The sequence below is a fragment of the Melopsittacus undulatus genome, chromosome 6 (assembly GCF_012275295.1).
Source record: "Melopsittacus undulatus isolate bMelUnd1 chromosome 6, bMelUnd1.mat.Z, whole genome shotgun sequence".
NCBI classification, from domain to species: domain Eukaryota; kingdom Metazoa; phylum Chordata; class Aves; order Psittaciformes; family Psittaculidae; genus Melopsittacus; species Melopsittacus undulatus.
Genome location: NC_047532.1, coordinates 64159715 through 64186560, shown reverse-complemented (window position 1 = coordinate 64186560; position 26846 = coordinate 64159715). Strand labels below are relative to the sequence as shown.

Sequence of the window (26846 nt, the reverse complement as noted above, 5' to 3'; positions counted from 1 at the left end):
AGGAGTCTCGATGTCCTCAAGTGTTACTGGCGTCACTGGTGCCACTGACACATCCACGTGACTTTGGGCCACATCCTCCTGCTCCTTTTCCTGCTCAGCTCTTGCCCGGATGGCAGCCGCAGCCTTGTGCACAACGTCCATCACAGAGCACCTGGCTGTTTCCTGCATAACAAACTCCAAGGCAGTGGGGCTGAGCAGGGCCAACGACTTTCTGCGCTCCTCTTCTTCTGCCTCCTCCTTATCAAAGCCATGGGAAGGTGGTGCCGGTGCCTCCCTCTGCTCTTGTTCCACAGAAGTGAGAGGTGCACGGTGCTGCTCTCCCTCAGCAGCTCCAGCCAGAGGAGGAGCTGCCAGCTCGGTGTCTGTGGCAGTGGCCAGGACAGGAGACACACTCTGCAGGTCGCCAGCTGCCTCTCCCCGAGTCTCTGCAGCCACAGGAAACTCATTTTCCTTAAGTGCTGCATGTGACAACTCTGCCGTCTCCACATGCAGTTTCTGGCTTATTTCTTGCTGTTCCACCTGCTTCTTGTTGGTTCTCTGGACCATAGCCACAGGCAGGTGCAGCAGCTTCATCTTTTCGAATGTTGTTGTGACCTGCACAAGTGCATCCGGGACTTTGATGTTCTGCAGGGCAGGCCCATGTCTCTGTCTCTGTGGTGCTGCTTCCTTCTGGACAGCGTTATTAGAAGCCCACGCCGGTGGCATGGGAGTGAGACGTGCCTGGTGCTCCTCTTTCTCAGGAGCTCTGACCAGGCAGATCCTCTTCGGCTGCTCCGAAGGCTTGATCTTGCTGGGCGGAGAGGGCAAGCGCTGTGCAACAGGCCTGTAGTGCACACTGAGGAACTTGGTGTTGATGCACCTAGTGATACGTTCCGCTGGAATTGCTGTCAGGTGCTCTGCTGCTCGCCTAGTGCTTCTGAGTATGGGTTGAGTGGCTGGGCCCTTGCTGCTGCTGGCTGCACGGACAGTGTCTGTTCTTGCTTGTGTCCCTGCAGCCCTGCTTTGTGCTGGCTCCTGCCATGCCACTGGCTGCTGGTGACGTCGCTGGCTCCCGGTGCTGCACCTCTGCAGCACTGTGCTCATGCTGCCTGAGCTCTCAGCTGTGGGAGCAGAGGCTTTGGACCTGTGCAGGGCAGGCTGACAGGTCTCTGGCCGTGCACCTCTGCTGCCGTAACTGGGCACACGGTGGAGCTGGGCAGCAGTTTTGAGAAGCTGCTGTTGGTTGCTGCTTGTGCTGCCAACAGCCGAGTTCCTCACACTGCCAGAAGCTGCAGAGGCTGCTGGTGTTACAGATGACAGCCTGCGGCAGCTGCCGACTGCTCTCTCTGAGCGAGGGGGCGGCCGCGGTGCCATTGTGATCAATGGTGGCAGACGGAGCTTCTGCTCCTGTCTCAACCCGCTGGGGCTGGGCAGCACCACTCGGTGCCCCAGGCTGCCCATCTGCAAAAGAAGCGGAGCAGAGAGGCTGTGTGACAGTGTCCCTTGTGCCCACATCCCAGCTGGCTGAGCTCAGGCAGTTGTGCTCCCCTGCCAGCCCCAGGGCAGGGCTCAGAGCCGGCTGGGGAGAGGGCTGGCCGCCCGCAGCCCACGCCCACTGCCCAGAGCACCCCCGGCACGCCCGGGCAGGCTGTGGGGCACAGCATGCGGGGCTCAGCTTGCTCCCTCCTGCACCTCCTGCCCGCCCGTCAGCATCTCCCGGGGTCTGGAAGACGTTTGGCCCCATCTCCCTGCGGCTCCCTACCTGTGCCTGCTGGATGGCGACAGGCTGAAACCTCTCCAGGTAGGGCACCCGTGGCAGCGTGATCCCATGGTGGGACGACGCCTGGCTCGGGCTGCCCTGCGGCGCTTCCTCAGGCTGCCTGTGAGCCACCTGCAGGCAGGAGGAGGAGGAAAAGGTGTGTGATGGAGGTGGCTGCCTTGGCACAGGGGCCCGTGCACTGTGGGCAAGCCTGGCCCTGTCACCGAGGCAACTCCGAGCAGCCCCGTCCCACCACCGGCCTCTCCCTCCTGCCCTTGGTCCTCACCTGGTGCCTTCTCTGCTTGCTTGGCCTGCCCTCAGCGGGCTGGGAACGGGCGTTTGCCTCTTTACCCACGGGCATCTTCCACGTCCTGGACGCTGAACTGCCGTGGGCTTCCAGGGGATTGCTGCCTCCTGAGGGAGGCCGCTCCTCTGGACTGAGGTACTCCAGGGCTCTCGCTCCTTATGTACCCCACGGTCACCAACGTGTCACCCCCCATCACAATGGCCTCTGGCCATGCGGAACCCTCCCTACACCACAAAGCCCTGGCAGTTGCCATGGAGATGCCCATGCCCGTGACTGATTCCACCGAGTCCCAACTGGTGACGGGCATCTCCACAGCGACCAGCGAGGCTTTGTGATGTTGGTGCCATTGTGTCAATGGCCACTGGGCACAGCAGGGCTGCTGCAGGCAGTCATTGAGTCAACCAGGTTGGAAAAGACCTTTCAGATCATCAAGGCCAAATGTTCCCCAGCACTGCCAAGGCCACCACTGACCCATGGCACTGAGGGCCTCGTCTACACAGCATGTGTACATTTCCAGGAATGGCGACTCCAGCACTGCCCCCAACAGCCTGCTCCAATGCCTGACTACACCTGAAGTGATCTCCTAATCTCCAGTCAAAACCTCCCCTTGTGCAGCTTGGGGCCATTTCTTCTTGGTTTAGTCCTTGCTCCTTGGGAGAGGAGACCAGGCACCTCCTGGCTCCAGCCTCCTCTCAGGTAGCTGTAGAGAACAATAAGGTCCCTTTTGAGCCTTCTCTTCTCCAGACACAGGGCTGGAGGGGCGGCCCAGTCCAGGGGGGCAATCACTGCTCTAGTCCTGCTGGCCACACCGGTGCTGATACAGGCCAGGATGCTCCCAACCAAATTCAGGACCCAGGATTTTGCCTTGTTGAACCTCATACCACTGGCCACGGCCCATTGATCCAGCCTGTCCATATCCCTCTGCAGAGCTGCCTGCCCTACGGCACATCAACACTCCCACTCAACTTGGTGTTGTGCGCAGTCTTACTGAGAGGGCACACACTGGCACTCCCGGGACCAGGTGTGCGACCAGTGGGGATGGTGCTTCCTTCCAGAACCATCAACTCACCCACAAGCACTCAGCCCACATGGCTTCTGGAGGAAGGCAGGCGAGGTCAGGAGCTCTGGAGTACATCAGCCACATCCAGCCCTGCCAGGGAGGTGCTCGGTGCCAGGGGAGGAGCAGGACAGGACAGCAGAGGAACAGCCCAGTCTGGGGTTTTACACAAAACTATTTGTGGGGTTTAGACTTTGAGCAATTCAGAGGTGAGCCCAGAAGAGGCTGGACAGCATCGGTCATCTGGCGCCCTGCAGGCAGCACCCACCATCAGCAGAAGGCAGCAAGGTGACAGCTCTTCAAGCTCTCTACCTGCAAGGAGAAGAGACATCTCCATCCAAGGCATTGCCTGGGTGCAGATCCATTCACTCAGACCCCATTGGTGACTTCCCAGCACTGCAGTGCTGGCACTGGCAGTGCTGGGAAGGTCTGGGCTTGTGCTCTACTCCAAATTCCAGGAGCTACCCTGGCCAGCTTATCTCCAGGAGAAGTTACCTGTGACCTGGCTGCACAAGACAACTGAGAGCTCTGATTTCCAACTAGCCACAGTGTGGTTTTCCATCCTTAGGGGATCACACCCTTGTCCTTACTCTCAGCCTGAGTTTGTTGTGGTCACAGAGAGTGAGCACAACCCGAGAAGTTTTCGAGACTCACTTCCCAGAAACCTCCAGAGCCCTTTGGAGAGCTCCAACCAACCCACCCAATAAGGAGCATTTTTCAGAGTGGGTCTGCTCATGCTCTGCATCTGCTGCACCCTGGAGGCAGGTTTCTTCCTGCCACTCTGGAAAGTGTTAGTGGAAACCAGAGTGTGGCTTCTTTGGGAAGTGGAATGATTCCTCTCCGGGCAAGGTTCCCCTCTCCCAAAAACCACAGCACAAGCTGATGCCTACTTTTGCAATAGGAGGAACTGGGACAGGACCATCACTTCCCCCAGCACATCCCACTGCAGAAAATGCACAACACGAATTAAAAAGCCAGCTCTGATGGAGAGCAGGTGATGGAGCAAAGGGGTGATGGGCTGGGAGCAGCTCAAGGTTCCTCCATGCAGGGGCGCACAGCAGAGGCTGCTGGTGTCACAGGAGTGTCGTGGTTTAAAACCAGCCACGCAGCTTGTTAACTCACTCCCTCCCTTGCTCCCCCAACTCCCGGAGTGTTAGAAAGGGGAATCCAAAGAAGGTAGCCCCCATGGGTTGAGATAAGAACGGTTTAATAACTAAGGTATAACACAAATCACTACTGCTACTACAAACAATAATGATAAAGCCAATAACAAGTGAAGAGAATACAACACCTCACCAGCCACCAACCCATAACTCATCCCACCCTGCCCGACCGAGCACCAACCGATACCTCCTCCATCCCCCCAGAGCTCCAGCCCTGCCAGGTAACTCCCAGTTACATCCTGGGTATGACGTGCTATGGTATGGAATACCCCTTTGGCTAGCCTGGGTCAGGTGTCCTGTCTCTCCTTCCTCCTGGCCTCCCCTCCTCCCTGGCAGAGCATGAGCTCAGGAAAGGCCTTGGACAAACCAAACATTTGAGCAGTAACTCAAAACATACTTGCTATCAGCAACCGTTCTCAGCCCGAAAGTCAAACCACAGCACTGCACCAGCTACCAAGAAGGAGAAAAAATGACTGCTACTGCTGAACCCAGGACAAGGAGTCAGCCTGCAAGAGGCCTGTAGTGCACACTGAGGAACTTGCTGTTGATGCAGGAATTGATGCTCGCTGCCGGCATTGCTGGCAGGTGCTCTGCTGCTTGCCCCATGTTCCTAACCTGGAAAGCACCGCTGCTGCCATGGGTATGAGAATGACGTGTGGGCTGAGTTGCACTGTGGAGCTTTGTGTGCCAGCTGCTCACAGGGTGGCCAGGAGTGCACGGTGATTTTCCAATCCCAAACACAAGCCAAGAGCAGTGTGCACATTCCTGCACAAGTACCTCTGCAGCCTCAGGGCCACCTCCCTGTCATTCCTCTGCTGCAGCCCTGGGGACACGAGGCCATGGCTCAGGGCAGCTGCAAGAGCCCCCCTGTTCGGTTGGTCAGAAGCTGTAGGATGGGGACAGGGGGATTGCGTGGAGTCACCCATCTGCTGTCCATTTACAGTTCTGCTTCTGGAAACATCGCCAGCTTCTCCCTGCATTGCTCCAGAGCTTGCGTGTGCAGGAGGAGCAGGAGAATCACAGTCTCTCGTCCCTTATCTCTGGCCTTAGCAATTCTAAGCCTTGCTCCTTATTCCTCCCAACCCTTCTACACCCCTGTCATTCCAGTCACCGGGCTGCAGCAGGCACCGGGCTTCAAAAGCCAGCTGACGTGGGAGCCACTGCATCACACACTGTTTCATCCCATCGGGATGAGCTTTTCCTACTTGGCCAACATGTGCTGCCAAGAGCCAGCAGGACTGCAAGCTCAGCAGCTGGGAAGTGCTGCAAGGAAAGAGGTCGCTCCGCAGCTTTCTCTGCTACTGACACAAGGGAAAAGCTGGAGCAGACAGAGGCAAGAACTGGGGAGATAGGGATCTGGTTTATTGGCCCGAGAAGTGTCCACAGCGAGCGCAGGCTGCAGCACGACGTTCTCAGCGCAGCTCCCTCGGGCCTGGAGCTGACAGTGGGGCATTATTCCTCCGCTTGTGGGCTGATGCAGGATCTGTGGAAAGCCCTGCGCAGAGGCTTCAGTGCCCTTCTGAAGAAGGATAGTTGTTGCCCTCGGACGTGTTTATCTCTGGTGTCATGCAATCCTTCTTTTGGGTTGGCGGTTCCCCAAGCATAGGTGGTGGAATGGGCATCAACGGGTGGCAGGTTACGTCGTGACTGCAGCTGCCACTTTTGCATTTTCTTGGGGGTTTTCCCCTGTTGGCTTTCAATTGTCTCCCAGGTAGGGGAGGCCCTGGCATTCTCAGACTGGCGCAACCGGTGCCACCAGCGCGGCCTGGGTGCCACTGGAATAAATGATGTAGTTGGCTCCTCCTCGGTGTCCTGAGCTGCTGCACGCACTGCCTGTTCATCCCTGTAGAATCGCGGGGAGGCAAAGGTTCTGCTGGCCTCTCCCTGATGCTCTTCAGGTGCTTTCCTCACTTTGCGCCTGAATACAACCTGCAGAGCTCTGTCGACAACTGAGACCCTTTGTGGGGCCTGTCTCTGGGCGTGTGGTGGTACTAGTCCTTGTGTAAAGGCCTGTCCTGGTCCCTGTCTATCTGTGCCCAGGCTCCTGGCCTGTGTTGGTGCCGGCTGCTCGTCCATTTCGCAGATAACAGGCAAAGGCTTGTGCAGGACGCCTCTCACGAAATTCCTGTCTCTTTTGGGTTGTGTCATCTTACTGGCTTTAGGGCTGAGCAGGGCAGATAACTTTCTCCGTGCCTCTGTTTCACTTTGGGCCACATCCTCCTGCTCCTTTTCCTGCTCAGCTCTTGCCCGGATGGTAGCCACAGCCTTATGCACAACGTCCATCACAAAGCACCTGGCTGTTTCCTGCATAACCAACTCCAAGGCAGTGGGGCTGAGCAGGGCCAATGACTTTCTCCGCTCCTCTTCTTCTACCTCCTCCTTGTCAAAGCCATGGGAAGGTGGTGCCGTTGCCTCCTCCTGCTCTTGTGCTACAGATGTTGTCTGTGCATCTGTCCCTTCGACAAGGTGGGGTTTCTGACCGTCTGCCCCAGGGATCTCTGTCAATTCAGCTGCATCTTCCTGCTTGTCTTCTCTCTGAGGTATAATGGCTCTCCTGGCTACTTTCTGCTTGGCAGACATGGGCGACACAATGTCTTCTCCAGCCTCATCTGCTGCAGGGGCGAAAGGGGCTGAGCTGGGCTCTGCCTGAGGCTCTACACCCATAGGAGTCTCGATGTTCTCCAGTGTTACTGGTATCACTGGTGCCATTGAAACATCCACGTGGCTTTGGGCCACATCCTCCTGCTCCTTTTCCTGCTCAGCTCTTGCCCGGATGGCAGCCACAGCCTTATGCACAATGTCCATCACAAAGCACCTGGCTGTTTCCTGCATAACCAACTCCAAGGCAGTGGGGCTGAGCAGGGCCAATGACTTTCTCCGCTCCTCTTCTTCTACCTCCTCCTTGTCAAAGCCATGGGAAGGTGGTGCCGTTGCCTCCTCCTGCTCTTGTGCTACAGATGTTGTCTGTGCATCTGTCCCTTCGACAAGGTGGGGTTTCTGACCGTCTGCCCCAGGGATCTCTGTCAATTCAGCTGCATCTTCCTGCTTGTCTTCTCTCTGAGGTATAATGGCTCTCCTGGCTACTTTCTGCTTGGCAGACATGGGTGACAAAATGTCTTCTCCAGCCTCATCTGCTGCAGGGGCGAAAGGGGCTGAGCTGGGCTCTGCCTGAGGCTCTACAGCCATAGGAGTCTCGATGTTCTCCAGTGTAACTGGCATCACTGGTGCCATTGAAACATCCACGTGGCTTTGGGCCACATCCTCCTGCTCCTTTTCCTGCTCAGCTCTTGCCCGGATGGCAGCCACAGCCTTATGCACAATGTCCATCACAAAGCACCTGGCTGTTTCCTGCATAACCAACTCCAAGGCAGTGGGGCTGAGCAGGGCCAATGACTTTCTCCGCTCCTCCTCTTCTACCTCCTCCTTGTCAAAGCCATGGGAAGGTGGTGCCGTTGCCTCCTCCTGCTCTTGTGCTACAGATGTTGTCTGTGCATCTGTCCCTTCGACAAGGTGGGGTTTCTGACCGTCTGCCCCAGGGATCTCTGTCAATGCAGCTGCATCTTCCTGCTTGTCTTCTCTCAGAGGTATAATGGCTCTCCTGGCTACTTTCTGGTTGGCAGACATGGGCGAAACCATGTCTTCTCCAGCCTCATCTGCTGCAGGGGTGAAAGGGGCTGAGCTGGGCTCTGCCTGAAGCTCTACAGCCATAGGAGTCTCGATGTTCTCCAGTGTTACTGGCATCACTGGTGCCATTGAAACATCCACGTGGCTTTGGGCCACATCCTCCTGCTCCTTTTCCTGCTCGGCTCTTGCCCGGATGGCAGCCACAGCCTTATGCACAATGTCCATCACAAAGCACCTGGCTGTTTCCTGCATAACCAACTCCAAGGCAGTGGGGCTGAGCAGGGCCAATGACTTTCTCCGCTCCTCTTCTTCTACCTCCTCCTTGTCAAAGCCATGGGAAGGTGGTGCCGTTGCCTCCTCCTGCTCTTGTGCTACAGATGTTGTCTGTGCATCTGTCCCTTCGACAAGGTGGGGTTTCTGACCGTCTGCCCCAGGGATCTCTGTCAATTCAGCTGCATCTTCCTGCTTGTCTTCTCTCTGAGGTATAATGGCTCTCCTGGCTACTTTCTGCTTGGCAGACATGGGCGACACAATGTCTTCTCCAGCCTCATCTGCTGCAGGGGCGAAAGGGGCTGAGCTGGGCTCTGCCTGAGGCTCTACACCCATAGGAGTCTCAATGTTCTCCAGTGTTACTGGCATCACTGGTGCCATTGAAACATCCACGTGGCTTTGGGCCACATCCTCCTGCTCCTTTTCCTGCTCAGCTCTTGCCCGGATGGCAGCCACAGCCTTATGCACAATGTCCATCACAAAGCACCTGGCTGTTTCCTGCATAACCAACTCCAAGGCAGTGGGGCTGAGCAGGGCCAATGACTTTCTCCGCTCCTCCTCTTCTACCTCCTCCTTATCAAAGCCATGGGAAGGTGGTGCCGTTGCCTCCTCCTGCTCTTGTGCTACAGATGTTGTCTGTGCATCTGTCCCTTCGACAAGGTGGGGTTTCTGACCGTCTGCCCCAGGGATCTCTGTCAATGCAGCTGCATCTTCCTGCTTGTCTTCTCTCAGAGGTATAATGGCTCTCCTGGCTACTTTCTGGTTGGCAGACATGGGCGAAACCATGTCTTCTCCAGCCTCATCTGCTGCAGGGGTGAAAGGGGCTGAGCTGGGCTCTGCCTGAAGCTCTACAGCCATAGGAGTCTCGATGTTCTCCAGTGTTACTGGCATCACTGGTGCCATTGAAACATCCACGTGGCTTTGGGCCACATCCTCCTGTTCCTTTTCCTGCTCGGCTCTTGCCCGGATGGCAGCCACAGCCTTATGCACAATGTCCATCACAAAGCACCTGGCTGTTTCCTGCATAACCAACTCCAAGGCAGTGGGGCTGAGCAGGGCCAATGACTTTCTCCGCTCCTCCTCTTCTACCTCCTCCTTATCAAAGCCATGGGAAGGTGGTGCCGTTGCCTCCTCCTGCTCTTGTGCTACAGATGTTGTCTGTGCATCTGTCCCTTCGACAAGGTGGGGTTTCTGACCGTCTGCCCCAGGGATCTCTGTCAATTCAGCTGCATCTTCCTGCTTGTCTTCTCTCTGAGGTATAATGGCTCTCCTGGCTACTTTCTGCTTGGCAGACATGGGCGACACAATGTCTTCTCCAGCCTCATCTGCTGCAGGGGCGAAAGGGGCTGAGCTGGGCTCTGCCTGAGGCTCTACAGCCATAGGAGTCTCGATGTTCTCCAGTGTTACTGGCATCACCGGTGCCATTGACACATCCACGTGGCTTTGGGCCACATCCTCCAGCTCCTTTTCCTGCTCAGCTCTTGCCCGGATGGCAGCCACAGCCTTACGCACAATGTCCATCACAAAGAACCTGGCTGTTTCCTGCATAACCAACTCCAAGACAGTCGGGCTGAGCAGGGCCAATGACTTTCTCCGCTCCTCCTCTTCTACCTCCTCCTTGTCAAAGCCATGGGAAGGTGGTGCCGTTGCCTCCTCCTGCTCTTGTGCTACAGATGTTGTCTGTGCATCTCCCCCTTCGGCAAGGTGGGGTTTCTGACCGTCTGCCCCAGGCATCTCTTTCAATGCAGCTGCATCTTCCTGCTTGTCTTCTCTCTGAGGTATAATGGCTCTCCTGGCTACTTTCTGCTTGGCAGACATGGGCGACACAATGTCTTCTCCAGCCTCATCTGCTGCAGGGGCGAAAGGGGCTGAGCTGGGCTCTTCCTGAGGCTCTACAGCCATAGGAGTCTCGATGTTCTCCAGTGTTACTGGCATCACTGGTGCCATTGACACATCCACGTGGCTTTGGGCCACATCCTCCTGCTCCTTTTCCTGCTCAGCTCTTGCCTGGATGGCAGCCACAGCCTTATGCACAATGTCCATCACAAAGCACCTGGCTGTTTCCTGCATAACCAACTCCAAGGCAGTGGGGCTGAGCAGGGCCAATGACTTTCTCCGCTCCTCTTCTTCTGCCTCCTCCTTGTCAAAGCCATGGGAAGGTGGTGCCGGTGCCTCCCTCTGCTCTTGTTCCAGAGAAGTGAGAGGTGCACGGTGCTGCTCTCCCTCAGCAGCTCCAGCCAGAGGAGGAGCTGCCAGCTCGGTGTCTGTGGCAGTGGCCAGGACAGGAGACACACTCTGCAGGTCTCCAGCTGCCTCTGATGTCGCATTTGTGCCCAAATTGCTGTGGATGCTGGATTCCAGACGGATGTCTTCTCGGGCGTCCTGGAAGAGCTCTGGCACCAGAGGGCTGACGCAGATGTTGTACATGGTGAGGGCTTCCCCTTGAGACAGCTCTTTGTCACTAACACATTCCAATTCCTGCTTGGCCTCCTCATCGTTCTCCTCAGGGAAGGCCGCTGGCTCCTCCTGTAAACATACAGCAGAACATCAGGAGATGACAGCTCTCCCTAGATGTGTCTCTCTCAGGGCTGCAGGTAGCTGTGTGGGTGCTGTGCCGTGGGCTGCTTTCTCCCCTGCAGACCTGTGTCCAGCGCCAGGCCTGGGTGGTGCATTGGCCGTCACCTGGGCTCTGGGGTTGCTGCTGGTGGCTGCTCACTGGGGAGGTCCCTCACGGGCTGCTCTCCTTCAGTGCCTTTCCTCCAGAGGAGGGGTGCCGGATGGGAGAGCAAGAACACAGACAGGGGAAGGAGGGAATGTCAGCTGGAAGGCACAGGGAACACGAGCAATGCCCCTGACACATGCACTTTGGGATCTGGGGTTGCCTCCAGCACCTTGGGATCCCCAATGCCGGTCACAGGGGTGTCACTCACCTGGGGCTGCGAGCCCTGACTCAAAGGTGAAGCTGCTGCTTCTCCTTCATCATCTGCTCCAGGTGCAAGGTAAGATATCCCAGACTCTGCCCCAGGGATCATCGTCACTGCAGCCAGAACTTCCTCCTCATGTTGTGCTGGGGAGACAACAGCTCTGCCGGCCTCCTGTTGATAATCTCCAGGCACGGGAGAAACCATGACTTCTCCAGCCTCATCTGCAGCTTTGGTGAAAGGGGCTGAGCTGGGCTCTGCCTGAGGCTCTACAGCCATAGGAGTCTCGATGTCCTCAAGTGTTACTGGCGTCACTGGTGCCACTGACACATCCACGTGGCTTTGGGCCACATCCTCCTGCTCCTTTTCCTGCTCAGCTCTTGCCCGGATGGCAGCCGCAGCCTTGTGCACAACGTCCATCACAGAGCACCTGGCTGTTTCCTGCATAACAAACTCCAAGGCAGTGGGGCTGAGCAGGGCCAACGACTTTCTGCGCTCCTCTTCTTCTGCCTCCTCCTTATCAAAGCCATGGGAAGGTGGTGCCGGTGCCTCCCTCTGCTCTTGTTCCACAGAAGTGAGAGGTGCACGGTGCTGCTCTCCCTCAGCAGCTCCAGCCAGAGGAGGAGCTGCCAGCTCGGTGTCTGTGGCAGTGGCCAGGACAGGAGACACACTCTGCAGGTCGCCAGCTGCCTCTCCCCGAGTCTCTGCAGCCACAGGAAACTCATTTTCCTTAAGTGCTGCATGTGACAACTCTGCCGTCTCCACATGCAGTTTCTGGCTTATTTCTTGCTGTTCCACCTGCTTCTTGTTGGTTCTCTGGACCATAGCCACAGGCAGGTGCAGCAGCTTCATCTTTTCGAATGTTGTTGTGACCTGCACAAGTGCATCCGGGACTTTGATGTTCTGCAGGGCAGGCCCATGTCTCTGTCTCTGTGGTGCTGCTTCCTTCTGGACAGCGTTATTAGAAGCCCACGCCGGTGGCATGGGAGTGAGACGTGCCTGGTGCTCCTCTTTCTCAGGAGCTCTGACCAGGCAGATCCTCTTCGGCTGCTCCGAAGGCTTGATCTTGCTGGGCGGAGAGGGCAAGCGCTGTGCAACAGGCCTGTAGTGCACACTGAGGAACTTGGTGTTGATGCACCTAGTGATACGTTCCGCTGGAATTGCTGTCAGGTGCTCTGCTGCTCGCCTAGTGCTTCTGAGTATGGGTTGAGTGGCTGGGCCCTTGCTGCTGCTGGCTGCACGGACAGTGTCTGTTCTTGCTTGTGTCCCTGCAGCCCTGCTTTGTGCTGGCTCCTGCCATGCCACTGGCTGCTGGTGACGTCGCTGGCTCCCGGTGCTGCACCTCTGCAGCACTGTGCTCATGCTGCCTGAGCTCTCAGCTGTGGGAGCAGAGGCTTTGGACCTGTGCAGGGCAGGCTGACAGGTCTCTGGCCGTGCACCTCTGCTGCCGTAACTGGGCACACGGTGGAGCTGGGCAGCAGTTTTGAGAAGCTGCTGTTGGTTGCTGCTTGTGCTGCCAACAGCCGAGTTCCTCACACTGCCAGAAGCTGCAGAGGCTGCTGGTGTTACAGATGACAGCCTGCGGCAGCTGCCGACTGCTCTCTCTGAGCGAGGGGGCGGCCGCGGTGCCATTGTGATCAATGGTGGCAGACGGAGCTTCTGCTCCTGTCTCAACCCGCTGGGGCTGGGCAGCACCACTCGGTGCCCCAGGCTGCCCATCTGCAAAAGAAGCGGAGCAGAGAGGCTGTGTGACAGTGTCCCTTGTGCCCACATCCCAGCTGGCTGAGCTCAGGCAGTTGTGCTCCCCTGCCAGCCCCAGGGCAGGGCTCAGAGCCGGCTGGGGAGAGGGCTGGCCGCCCGCAGCCCACGCCCACTGCCCAGAGCACCCCCGGCACGCCCGGGCAGGCTGTGGGGCACAGCATGCGGGGCTCAGCTTGCTCCCTCCTGCACCTCCTGCCCGCCCGTCAGCATCTCCCGGGGTCTGGAAGACGTTTGGCCCCATCTCCCTGCGGCTCCCTACCTGTGCCTGCTGGATGGCGACAGGCTGAAACCTCTCCAGGTAGGGCACCCGTGGCAGCGTGATCCCATGGTGGGACGACGCCTGGCTCGGGCTGCCCTGCGGCGCTTCCTCAGGCTGCCTGTGAGCCACCTGCAGGCAGGAGGAGGAGGAAAAGGTGTGTGATGGAGGTGGCTGCCTTGGCACAGGGGCCCGTGCACTGTGGGCAAGCCTGGCCCTGTCACCGAGGCAACTCCGAGCAGCCCCGTCCCACCACCGGCCTCTCCCTCCTGCCCTGGTCCTCACCTGGTGCCTTCTCTGCTTGCTTGGCCTGCCCTCAGCGGGCTGGGAACGGGCGTTTGCCTCTTTACCCACGGGCATCTTCCACGTCCTGGACGCTGAACTGCCGTGGGCTTCCAGGGGATTGCTGCCTCCTGAGGGAGGCCGCTCCTCTGGACTGAGGTACTCCAGGGCTCTCGCTCCTTATGTACCCCACGGTCACCAACGTGTCACCCCCCATCACAATGGCCTCTGGCCATGCGGAACCCTCCCTACACCACAAAGCCCTGGCAGTTGCCATGGAGATGCCCATGCCCGTGACTGATTCCACCGAGTCCCAACTGGTGACGGGCATCTCCACAGCGACCAGCGAGGCTTTGTGATGTTGGTGCCATTGTGTCAATGGCCACTGGGCACAGCAGGGCTGCTGCAGGCAGTCATTGAGTCAACCAGGTTGGAAAAGACCTTTCAGATCATCAAGGCCAAATGTTCCCCAGCACTGCCAAGGCCACCACTGACCCATGGCACTGAGGGCCTCGTCTACACAGCATGTGTACATTTCCAGGAATGGCGACTCCAGCACTGCCCCCAACAGCCTGCTCCAATGCCTGACTACACCTGAAGTGATCTCCTAATCTCCAGTCAAAACCTCCCCTTGTGCAGCTTGGGGCCATTTCTTCTTGGTTTAGTCCTTGCTCCTTGGGAGAGGAGACCAGGCACCTCCTGGCTCCAGCCTCCTCTCAGGTAGCTGTAGAGAACAATAAGGTCCCTTTTGAGCCTTCTCTTCTCCAGACACAGGGCTGGAGGGGCGGCCCAGTCCAGGGGGGCAATCACTGCTCTAGTCCTGCTGGCCACACCGGTGCTGATACAGGCCAGGATGCTCCCAACCAAATTCAGGACCCAGGATTTTGCCTTGTTGAACCTCATACCACTGGCCACGGCCCATTGATCCAGCCTGTCCATATCCCTCTGCAGAGCTGCCTGCCCTACGGCACATCAACACTCCCACTCAACTTGGTGTTGTGCGCAGTCTTACTGAGAGGGCACACACTGGCACTCCCGGGACCAGGTGTGCGACCAGTGGGGATGGTGCTTCCTTCCAGAACCATCAACTCACCCACAAGCACTCAGCCCACATGGCTTCTGGAGGAAGGCAGGCGAGGTCAGGAGCTCTGGAGTACATCAGCCACATCCAGCCCTGCCAGGGAGGTGCTCGGTGCCAGGGGAGGAGCAGGACAGGACAGCAGAGGAACAGCCCAGTCTGGGGTTTTACACAAAACTATTTGTGGGGTTTAGACTTTGAGCAATTCAGAGGTGAGCCCAGAAGAGGCTGGACAGCATCGGTCATCTGGCGCCCTGCAGGCAGCACCCACCATCAGCAGAAGGCAGCAAGGTGACAGCTCTTCAAGCTCTCTACCTGCAAGGAGAAGAGACATCTCCATCCAAGGCATTGCCTGGGTGCAGATCCATTCACTCAGACCCCATTGGTGACTTCCCAGCACTGCAGTGCTGGCACTGGCAGTGCTGGGAAGGTCTGGGCTTGTGCTCTACTCCAAATTCCAGGAGCTACCCTGGCCAGCTTATCTCCAGGAGAAGTTACCTGTGACCTGGCTGCACAAGACAACTGAGAGCTCTGATTTCCAACTAGCCACAGTGTGGTTTTCCATCCTTAGGGGATCACACCCTTGTCCTTACTCTCAGCCTGAGTTTGTTGTGGTCACAGAGAGTGAGCACAACCCGAGAAGTTTTCGAGACTCACTTCCCAGAAACCTCCAGAGCCCTTTGGAGAGCTCCAACCAACCCACCCAATAAGGAGCATTTTTCAGAGTGGGTCTGCTCATGCTCTGCATCTGCTGCACCCTGGAGGCAGGTTTCTTCCTGCCACTCTGGAAAGTGTTAGTGGAAACCAGAGTGTGGCTTCTTTGGGAAGTGGAATGATTCCTCTCCGGGCAAGGTTCCCCTCTCCCAAAAACCACAGCACAAGCTGATGCCTACTTTTGCAATAGGAGGAACTGGGACAGGACCATCACTTCCCCCAGCACATCCCACTGCAGAAAATGCACAACACGAATTAAAAAGCCAGCTCTGATGGAGAGCAGGTGATGGAGCAAAGGGGTGATGGGCTGGGAGCAGCTCAAGGTTCCTCCATGCAGGGGCGCACAGCAGAGGCTGCTGGTGTCACAGGAGTGTCGTGGTTTAAAACCAGCCACGCAGCTTGTTAACTCACTCCCTCCCTTGCTCCCCCAACTCCCGGAGTGTTAGAAAGGGGAATCCAAAGAAGGTAGCCCCCATGGGTTGAGATAAGAACGGTTTAATAACTAAGGTATAACACAAATCACTACTGCTACTACAAACAATAATGATAAAGCCAATAACAAGTGAAGAGAATACAACACCTCACCAGCCACCAACCCATAACTCATCCCACCCTGCCCGACCGAGCACCAACCGATACCTCCTCCATCCCCCCAGAGCTCCAGCCCTGCCAGGTAACTCCCAGTTACATCCTGGGTATGACGTGCTATGGTATGGAATACCCCTTTGGCTAGCCTGGGTCAGGTGTCCTGTCTCTCCTTCCTCCTGGCCTCCCCTCCTCCCTGGCAGAGCATGAGCTCAGGAAAGGCCTTGGACAAACCAAACATTTGAGCAGTAACTCAAAACATACTTGCTATCAGCAACCGTTCTCAGCCCGAAAGTCAAACCACAGCACTGCACCAGCTACCAAGAAGGAGAAAAAATGACTGCTACTGCTGAACCCAGGACAAGGAGTCAGCCTGCAAGAGGCCTGTAGTGCACACTGAGGAACTTGCTGTTGATGCAGGAATTGATGCTCGCTGCCGGCATTGCTGGCAGGTGCTCTGCTGCTTGCCCCATGTTCCTAACCTGGAAAGCACCGCTGCTGCCATGGGTATGAGAATGACGTGTGGGCTGAGTTGCACTGTGGAGCTTTGTGTGCCAGCTGCTCACAGGGTGGCCAGGAGTGCACGGTGATTTTCCAATCCCAAACACAAGCCAAGAGCAGTGTGCACATTCCTGCACAAGTACCTCTGCAGCCTCAGGGCCACCTCCCTGTCATTCCTCTGCTGCAGCCCTGGGGACACGAGGCCATGGCTCAGGGCAGCTGCAAGAGCCCCCCTGTTCGGTTGGTCAGAAGCTGTAGGATGGGGACAGGGGGATTGCGTGGAGTCACCCATCTGCTGTCCATTTACAGTTCTGCTTCTGGAAACATCGCCAGCTTCTCCCTGCATTGCTTCAGAGCTTGCGTGTGCAGGAGGAGCAGGAGAATCACAGTCTCTCGTCCCTTATCTCTGGCCTTAGCAATTCTAAGCCTTGCTCCTTATTCCTCCCAACCCTTCTACACCCCTGTCATTCCAGTCACTGGGCTGCAGCAGGCACCGGGCTTCAAAAGCCAGCTGACGTGGGAGCCACTGCATCACACACTGTTTCATCCCATCGGGATGAGCTTTTCCTACTTGGCCAACATGTGCTGCCAAGAGCCAGCAGGACTGCAAGCTCAGCAGCTGGGAAGTGCTGCAAGGAAAGAGGTCGCTCCGCAGCTTTCTCTGCTACTGACACAAGGGAAAAGCTGGAGCAGACAGAGGCAAGAACTGGGGAGATAGGGATCTGGTTTATTGGCCCGAGAAGTGTCCACAGCGAGCGCAGGCTGCAGCACGACGTTCTCAGCGCAGCTCCCTCGGGCCTGGAGCTGACAGTGGGGCATTATTCCTCCGCTTGTGGGCTGATGCAGGATCTGTGGAAAGCCCTGCGCAGAGGCTTCAGTGCCCTTCTGAAGAAGGATAGTTGTTGCCCTCGGACGTGTTTATCTCTGGTGTCATGCAATCCTTCTTTTGGGTTGGCGGTTCCCCAAGCATAGGTGGTGGAATGGGCATCAACGGGTGGCAGGTTACGTCGTGACTGCAGCTGCCACTTTTGCATTTTCTTGGGGGTTTTCCCCTGTTGGCTTTCAATTGTCTCCCAGGTAGGGGAGGCCCTGGCATTCTCAGACTGGCGCAACCGGTGCCACCAGCGCGGCCTGGGTGCCACTGGAATAAATGATGTAGTTGGCTCCTCCTCGGTGTCCTGAGCTGCTGCACGCACTGCCTGTTCATCCCTGTAGAATCGCGGGGAGGCAAAGGTTCTGCTGGCCTCTCCCTGATGCTCTTCAGGTGCTTTCCTCACTTTGCGCCTGAATACAACCTGCAGAGCTCTGTCGACAACTGAGACCCTTTGTGGGGCCTGTCTCTGGGCGTGTGGTGGTACTAGTCCTTGTGTAAAGGCCTGTCCTGGTCCCTGTCTATCTGTGCCCAGGCTCCTGGCCTGTGTTGGTGCCGGCTGCTCGTCCATTTCGCAGATAACAGGCAAAGGCTTGTGCAGGACGCCTCTCACGAAATTCCTGTCTCTTTTGGGTTGTGTCATCTTACTGGCTTTAGGGCTGAGCAGGGCAGATAACTTTCTCCGTGCCTCTGTTTCACTTTGGGCCACATCCTCCTGCTCCTTTTCCTGCTCAGCTCTTGCCCGGATGGCAGCCACAGCCTTATGCACAACGTCCATCACAAAGCACCTGGCTGTTTCCTGCATAACCAACTCCAAGGCAGTGGGGCTGAGCAGGGCCAATGACTTTCTCCGCTCCTCTTCTTCTACCTCCTCCTTGTCAAAGCCATGGGAAGGTGGTGCCGTTGCCTCCTCCTGCTCTTGTGCTACAGATGTTGTCTGTGCATCTGTCCCTTCGACAAGGTGGGGTTTCTGACCGTCTGCCCCAGGGATCTCTGTCAATTCAGCTGCATCTTCCTGCTTGTCTTCTCTCTGAGGTATAATGGCTCTCCTGGCTACTTTCTGCTTGGCAGACATGGGTGACACAATGTCTTCTCCAGCCTCATCTGCTGCAGGGGCGAAAGGGGCTGAGCTGGGCTCTGCCTGAGGCTCTACAGCCATAGGAGTCTCGATGTTCTCCAGTGTTACTGGCGTCACTGGTGCCATTGAAACATCCACGTGGCTTTGGGCCACATCCTCCTGCTCCTTTTCCTGCTCAGCTCTTGCCCGGATGGCAGCCACAGCCTTATGCACAATGTCCATCACAAAGCACCTGGCTGTTTCCTGCATAACCAACTCCAAGGCAGTGGGGCTGAGCAGGGCCAATGACTTTCTCCGCTCCTCTTCTTCTACCTCCTCCTTGTCAAAGCCATGGGAAGGTGGTGCCGTTGCCTCCTCCTGCTCTTGTGCTACAGATGTTGTCTGTGCATCTGTCCCTTCGACAAGGTGGGGTTTCTGACCGTCTGCCCCAGGGATCTCTGTCAATTCAGCTGCATCTTCCTGCTTGTCTTCTCTCTGAGGTATAATGGCTCTCCTGGCTACTTTCTGCTTGGCAGACATGGGTGACACAATGTCTTCTCCAGCCTCATCTGCTGCAGGGGCGAAAGGGGCTGAGCTGGGCTCTGCCTGAGGCTCTACACCCATAGGAGTCTCAATGTTCTCCAGTGTTACTGGCATCACTGGTGCCATTGAAACATCCACGTGGCTTTGGGCCACATCCTCCTGCTCCTTTTCCTGCTCAGCTCTTGCCCGGATGGCAGCCACAGCCTTATGCACAATGTCCATCACAAAGCACCTGGCTGTTTCCTGCATAACCAACTCCAAGGCAGTGGGGCTGAGCAGGGCCAATGACTTTCTCCGCTCCTCCTCTTCTACCTCCTCCTTGTCAAAGCCATGGGAAGGTGGTGCCGTTGCCTCCTCCTGCTCTTGTGCTACAGATGTTGTCTGTGCATCTGTCCCTTCGACAAGGTGGGGTTTCTGACCGTCTGCCCCAGGGATCTCTGTCAATGCAGCTGCATCTTCCTGCTTGTCTTCTCTCAGAGGTATAATGGCTCTCCTGGCTACTTTCTGGTTGGCAGACATGGGCGAAACCATGTCTTCTCCAGCCTCATCTGCTGCAGGGGTGAAAGGGGCTGAGCTGGGCTCTGCCTGAAGCTCTACAGCCATAGGAGTCTCGATGTTCTCCAGTGTTACTGGCATCACTGGTGCCATTGAAACATCCACGTGGCTTTGGGCCACATCCTCCTGTTCCTTTTCCTGCTCGGCTCTTGCCCGGATGGCAGCCACAGCCTTATGCACAATGTCCATCACAAAGCACCTGGCTGTTTCCTGCATAACCAACTCCAAGGCAGTGGGGCTGAGCAGGGCCAATGACTTTCTCCGCTCCTCCTCTTCTACCTCCTCCTTATCAAAGCCATGGGAAGGTGGTGCCGTTGCCTCCTCCTGCTCTTGTGCTACAGATGTTGTCTGTGCATCTGTCCCTTCGACAAGGTGGGGTTTCTGACCGTCTGCCCCAGGGATCTCTGTCAATTCAGCTGCATCTTCCTGCTTGTCTTCTCTCTGAGGTATAATGGCTCTCCTGGCTACTTTCTGCTTGGCAGACATGGGCGACACAATGTCTTCTCCAGCCTCATCTGCTGCAGGGGCGAAAGGGGCTGAGCTGGGCTCTGCCTGAGGCTCTACAGCCATAGGAGTCTCGATGTTCTCCAGTGTTACTGGCATCACCGGTGCCATTGACACATCCACGTGGCTTTGGGCCACATCCTCCAGCTCCTTTTCCTGGTCAGCTCTTGCCCGGATGGCAGCCACAGCCTTACGCACAATGTCCATCACAAAGAACCTGGCTGTTTCCTGCATAACCAACTCCAAGACAGTCGGGCTGAGCAGGGCCAATGACTTTCTCCGCTCCTCCTCTTCTACCTCCTCCTTGTCAAAGCCATGGGAAGGTGGTGCCGTTGCCTCCTCCTGCTCTTGTGCTACATATGTTGTCTGTGCATCTCCCCCTTCGGCAAGGTGGGGTTTCTGACCGTCTGCCCCAGGGATCTCTTTCAATGCAGCTGCATCTTCCTGCTTGTCTTCTCTCTGAGGTATAATGGCTCTCCTGGCTACTTTCTGCTTGGCAGACATGGGCGACACAATGTCTTCTCCAGCCTCATCTGCTGCAGGGGCGAAAGGGGCTGAGCTGGGCTCTGCCTGAGGCTCTACAGCCATAGGAGTCTCGATGTTCTCCAGTGTTACTGGCATCACTGGTGCCATTGAAACATCCACGTGGCTTTGGGCCACATCCTCCTGCTCCTTTTCCTGCTCAGCTCTTGCCCGGATGGCAGCCACAGCCTTATGCACAATGTCCATCACAAAGCACCTGGCTGTTTCCTGCATAACCAACTCCAAGGCAGTGGGGCTGAGCAGGGCCAATGACTTTCTCCGCTCCTCTTCTTCTGCCTCCTCCTTGTCAAAGCCATGGGAAGGTGGTGCCGGTGCCTCCCTCTGCTCTTGTTCCAGAGAAGTGAGAGGTGCACGGTGCTGCTCTCCCTCAGCAGCTCCAGCCAGAGGAGGAGCTGCCAGCTCGGTGTCTGTGGCAGTGGCCAGGACAGGAGACACACTCTGCAGGTCTCCAGCTGCCTCTGATGTCGCATTTGTGCCCAAATTGCTGTGGATGCTGGATTCCAGACGGATGTCTTCTCGGGCGTCCTGGAAGAGCTCTGGCACCAGAGGGCTGACGCAGATGTTGTACATGGTGAGGGCTTCCCCTTGAGACAGCTCTTTGTCACTAACACATTCCAATTCCTGCTTGGCCTCCTCATCGTTCTCCTCAGGGAAGGCCGCTGGCTCCTCCTGTAAACATACAGCAGAACATCAGGAGATGACAGCTCTCCCTAGATGTGTCTCTCTCAGGGCTGCAGGTAGCTGTGTGGGTGCTGTGCCGTGGGCTGCTTTCTCCCCTGCAGACCTGTGTCCAGCGCCAGGCCTGGGTGGTGCATTGGCCGTCACCTGGGCTCTGGGGTTGCTGCTGGTGGCTGCTCACTGGGGAGGTCCCTCACGGGCTGCTCTCCTTCAGTGCCTTTCCTCCAGAGGAGGGGTGCCGGATGGGAGAGCAAGAACACAGGCAGGGGAAGGAGGGAATGTCAGCTGGAAGGCACAGGGAACACGAGCAATGCCCCTGACACATGCACTTTGGGATCTGGGGTTGCCTCCAGCACCTTGGGATCCCCAATGCCGGTCACAGGGGTGTCACTCACCTGGGGCTGCGAGCCCTGACTCAAAGGTGAAGCTGCTGCTTCTCCTTCATCATCTGCTCCAGGTGCAAGGTAAGATATCCCAGACTCTGCCCCAGGGATCATCGTCACTGCAGCCAGAACTTCCTCCTCATGTTGTGCTGGGGAGACAACAGCTCTGCCGGCCTCCTGTTGATAATCTCCAGGCACGGGAGAAACCATGACTTCTCCAGCCTCATCTGCAGCTTTGGTGAAAGGGGCTGAGCTGGGCTCTGCCTGAGGCTCTACAGCCATAGGAGTCTCGATGTCCTCAAGTGTTACTGGCGTCACTGGTGCCACTGACACATCCACGTGGCTTTGGGCCACATCCTCCTGCTCCTTTTCCTGCTCAGCTCTTGCCCGGATGGCAGCCGCAGCCTTGTGCACAACGTCCATCACAGAGCACCTGGCTGTTTCCTGCATAACCAACTCCAAGGCAGTGGGGCTGAGCAGGGCCAATGACTTTCTGCGCTCCTCTTCTTCTGCCTCCTCCTTATCAAAGCCATGGGAAGGTGGTGCCGGTGCCTCCCTCTGCTCTTGTTCCACAGAAGTGAGAGGTGCACGGTGCTGCTCTCCCTCAGCAGCTCCAGCCAGAGGAGCTGCCAGCTCGGTGTCTGTGGCAGTGGCCAGGACAGGAGACACACTCTGCAGGTCGCCAGCTGCCTCTCCCCGAGTCTCTGCAGCCACAGGAAACTCATTTTCCTTAAGTGCTGCATGTGACAACTCTGCCGTCTCCACATGCAGTTTCTGGCTTATTTCTTGCTGTTCCACCTGCTTCTTGTTGGTTCTCTGGACCATAGCCACAGGCAGGTGCAGCAGCTTCATCTTTTCGAATGTTGTTGTGACCTGCACAAGTGCATCCGGGACTTTGATGTTCTGCAGGGCAGGCCCATGTCTCTGTCTCTGTGGTGCTGCTTCCTTCTGGACAGCGTTATTAGAAGCCCACGCCGGTGGCATGGGAGTGAGACGTGCCTGGTGCTCCTCTTTCTCAGGAGCTCTGACCAGGCAGATCCTCTTTGGCTGCTCCGAAGGCTTGATCTTGCTGGGCGGAGAGGGCAAGCGCTGTGCAACAGGCCTGTAGTGCACACTGAGGAACTTGGTGTTGATGCACCTAGTGATACGTTCCGCTGGAATTGCTGTCAGGTGCTCTGCTGCTCGCCTAGTGCTTCTGAGTATGGGTTGAGTGGCTGGGCCCTTGCTGCTGCTGGCTGCACGGACAGTGTCTGTTCTTGCTTGTGTCCCTGCAGCCCTGCTTTGTGCTGGCTCCTGCCATGCCACTGGCTGCTGGTGACGTCGCTGGCTCCCGGTGCTGCACCTCTGCAGCACTGTGCTCATGCTGCCTGAGCTCTCAGCTGTGGGAGCAGAGGCTTTGGACCTGTGCAGGGCAGGCTGACAGGTCTCTGGCCGTGCACCTCTGCTGCCGTAACTGGGCACACGGTGGAGCTGGGCAGCAGTTTTGAGAAGCTGCTGTTGGTTGCTGCTTGTGCTGCCAACAGCCGAGTTCCTCACACTGCCAGAAGCTGCAGAGGCTGCTGGTGTTACAGATGACAGCCTGCGGCAGCTGCCGACTGCTCTCTCTGAGCGAGGGGGCGGCCGCGGTGCCATTGTGATCAATGGTGGCAGACGGAGCTTCTGCTCCTGTCTCAACCCGCTGGGGCTGGGCAGCACCACTCGGTGCCCCAGGCTGCCCATCTGCAAAAGAAGCGGAGCAGAGAGGCTGTGTGACAGTGTCCCTTGTGCCCACATCCCAGCTGGCTGAGCTCAGGCAGTTGTGCTCCCCTGCCAGCCCCAGGGCAGGGCTCAGAGCCGGCTGGGGAGAGGGCTGGCCGCCCGCAGCCCACGCCCACTGCCCAGAGCACCCCCGGCACGCCCGGGCAGGCTGTGGGGCACAGCATGCGGGGCTCAGCTTGCTCCCTCCTGCACCTCCTGCCCGCCCGTCAGCATCTCCCGGGGTCTGGAAGACGTTTGGCCCCATCTCCCTGCGGCTCCCTACCTGTGCCTGCTGGATGGCGACAGGCTGAAACCTCTCCAGGTAGGGCACCCGTGGCAGCGTGATCCCATGGTGGGACGACGCCTGGCTCGGGCTGCCCTGCGGTGCTTCCTCAGGCTGCCTGTGAGCCACCTGCAGGCAGGAGGAGGAGGAAAAGGTGTGTGATGGAGGTGGCTGCCTTGGCACAGGGGCCCGTGCACTGTGGGCAAGCCTGGCCCTGTCACCGAGGCAACTCCGAGCAGCCCCGTCCCACCACCGGCCTCTCCCTCCTGCCCTGGTCCTCACCTGGTGCCTTCTCTGCTTGCTTGGCCTGCCCTCAGCGGGCTGGGAACGGGCGTTTGCCTCTTTACCCACGGGCATCTTCCACGTCCTGGACGCTGAACTGCCGTGGGCTTCCAGGGGATTGCTGCCTCCTGAGGGAGGCCGCTCCTCTGGACTGAGGTACTCCAGGGCTCTCGCTCCTTATGTACCCCACGGTCACCAACGTGTCACCCCCCATCACAATGGCCTCTGGCCATGCGGAACCCTCCCTACACCACAAAGCCCTGGCAGTTGCCATGGAGATGCCCATGCCCGTGACTGATTCCACCGAGTCCCAACTGGTGACGGGCATCTCCACAGCGACCAGCGAGGCTTTGTGATGTTGGTGCCATTGTGTCAATGGCCACTGGGCACAGCAGGGCTGCTGCAGGCAGTCATTGAGTCAACCAGGTTGGAAAAGACCTTTCAGATCATCAAGGCCAAATGTTCCCCAGCACTGCCAAGGCCACCACTGACCCATGGCACTGAGGGCCTCGTCTACACAGCATGTGTACATTTCCAGGAATGGCGACTCCAGCACTGCCCCCAACAGCCTGCTCCAATGCCTGACTACACCTGAAGTGATCTCCTAATCTCCAGTCAAAACCTCCCCTTGTGCAGCTTGGGGCCATTTCTTCTTGGTTTAGTCCTTGCTCCTTGGGAGAGGAGACCAGGCACCTCCTGGCTCCAGCCTCCTCTCAGGTAGCTGTAGAGAACAATAAGGTCCCTTTTGAGCCTTCTCTTCTCCAGACACAGGGCTGGAGGGGCGGCCCAGTCCAGGGGGGCAATCACTGCTCTAGTCCTGCTGGCCACACCGGTGCTGATACAGGCCAGGATGCTCCCAACCAAATTCAGGACCCAGGATTTTGCCTTGTTGAACCTCATACCACTGGCCACGGCCCATTGATCCAGCCTGTCCATATCCCTCTGCAGAGCTGCCTGCCCTATGGCACATCAACACTCCCACTCAACTTGGTGTTGTGCGCAAACTTACTGAGAGGGCACTTGACCCTCTCATCTAGATCATCGATGATCCGGTTCTGTGATTCTATGATTCTTATGAAGAAGTTACGCAACGCTTGCCACAATACCTAGCCCTGGGGGACACCAGTAGCGACCGATCTTGTTGACAGACAAGAGACATTAGGAAAGCTGAGAGAGAGCTGGGCTGCTGGCTCCAAGCCCAAGCTGTGCAGGGACCACAGGCGTCTCCCCTAGCACACACAGAAAGGAAAGAGGACGTTAATCCAGGGGTTTGGTGACTTGGTGCCAGAAAAATACACAGGAAGAGGAGGAAGCGAAAAAATACAGAGCAAGGGGTTTCCTGCAGACCACACATCCCCACCCAGAACCACTTCACAGCTCTGCAGGGGCTAACGAGGCAAAAGGCACCACAAGGGAGGAACAACCAATTGCAGCACCAGTCAGGAGCATAACTGCTAGTACAGCCAAGAAAGAGGGGTGGGGGATAGCAGAAGGAGATTCTGCTTTGAAAGGCAGAGGCACTGTCACAGGTTGCCCAAAGAAGTGGTAAATTGAAATAAGCACGTACAAAATGAAATATAATCCTTTGTAAATAAGTAAATTCACTTCTAAGTAACTTTAAGCTTGGTGGCTCTGTAACAACAGCAATGGAAAGTATCTTAGGTAAATATTTCACAAGAATCAGCCAGAACCGGACTAGTGCGATTGGTTTACATCTGGATCTGTTTGTGTCTCATCAGTGTTTGACCACGTTTTGCAAATTATCACGGTAAGGATTTTGCTGTTAGTATTTGTCTGGAACTCTGCCTGTGACTTGCTGGTATTTGACCTAATTGTGTGGATTATCACGGTAACGATGTTGGTATTGACGATATGGTATGAGTACTGCTGTACTGTATGTTCACGTGTGTTATTAATGCTTGTTTGTCAGGATTTTGTTTGTGTTTTAAGTCTTGTAGTTGTGTGGAGTGTGCTTGTGGGATCCCTTGTATGTGTTCTGGTAAAGAACCTTCTCCATACAGGAAAAGCTTGAACAGGGCAGTGCTGTAAACCTGCAGAGCTTTATCAGGGGGTAGAGGGAAGCCTACTGATGTAGAGCTGTCTGTGACACGTGTGGCAAAGAGGGGTTTGTGCTCAGAGAATGAGCTGCTGTGAGGCTTCCTCTTTGCCACTGGTGTTTCCCCTGTTCTGTTGAGCTTGGGCAACTCGTGGACGTTCTTCTAGAAAAGCCATGCTGCACTTACTTAAAACAAGTTACCTTTGATTTTATGCCAATGCCTCGGTGCATCCTTTAAAAGGAAAGGAAGGATTTGCTTCCAAATGTGTTTGTACAGAAGACAATAGATCATAGAAATGAACACAGAACACCAACAACCCCTAGAACATGCAGAGCCCACGCTGAGCTGCGGGGGACGGCAGGAAGAAGGAAATTTTTCTCTAAGCTTCACACCGAACTCAGTTACAGGAACAGACCCCAGCGTTGAGCAGAACCAGCGGCACTTCCTGGGGATGGAGATCTGATAACCCTCAGTTAGGTTTCAGCCTGTAAGAAGATAAGTGCCACGCTAAGTGTACAAGCCAATAGGAGAACTCTTCCTGGAGCGCTCCCTGGTCACTGTGACAGGCCTCAAGGCAGCAGTTCCTCCCTGTGGTCACCTTGCCTGTGGCCAGCCCATGTTGAAGGGGACCAGGAAGCCACAGCACCAACCCAGGGCTCAAGCTTCATCACCAAATTGAGCTCCCCCTTCCCCACCTCAACAGCTTCCTCCCACCACGAGAAACAACTTCCCTGGGCCAGAAAGATGCAGCTTCTTTCATCACCAATCTGATGCTTCTGTGAGCTTTCACTTCTATTCCTTCCCCTGTGAGATCCAAGCCCTCAGCCCCTGCAGCCCTCCCCCAGGCTTGGGGGGGAGCTTTGGTCAGCTAGGCTGGGCCCCATGGCTTGAGGGCTGGCTGGGACAGAAATGCAACACTCACAGCTGCCAACATCTGGCAGAGCAGCCCCTGTCCCCTGACAGCAGCACAGCAGCTGTGTACCTGGCCTGACATTTGGTTATTAGCCTTGGGTTTAGGTTTATTTTCTTGTCAGAGGAATACACATTACTATGTCCTCTGAAAGAGCTTTTCTTCCCCAGCCCCTACAGAAAGTCA

At 56.7% G+C, this 26846-nt stretch overlaps 1 protein-coding gene across 1 annotated transcript; it reads right to left on the bottom strand.

Moving 5' to 3' along the window:
• Positions 1–736: 736 nt before the first annotated feature.
• Positions 737–21875, bottom strand: LOC117436262 (flocculation protein FLO11-like). The gene is made up of 8 exons (XM_034063803.1): positions 21404–21875; positions 20886–20999; positions 13101–13229; positions 11879–12169; positions 11090–11521; positions 10572–10685; positions 1742–1870; positions 737–790 (listed from the first exon to the last, which is right to left on the bottom strand). The coding sequence occupies exons 1-8, from the start codon at positions 21839–21841 to the stop codon at positions 737–739; spliced, it is 1701 nt and encodes a 566-aa protein (XP_033919694.1). The 5' UTR covers positions 21842–21875.
• Between the last annotated feature and the right edge of the window lie 4971 nt (positions 21876–26846).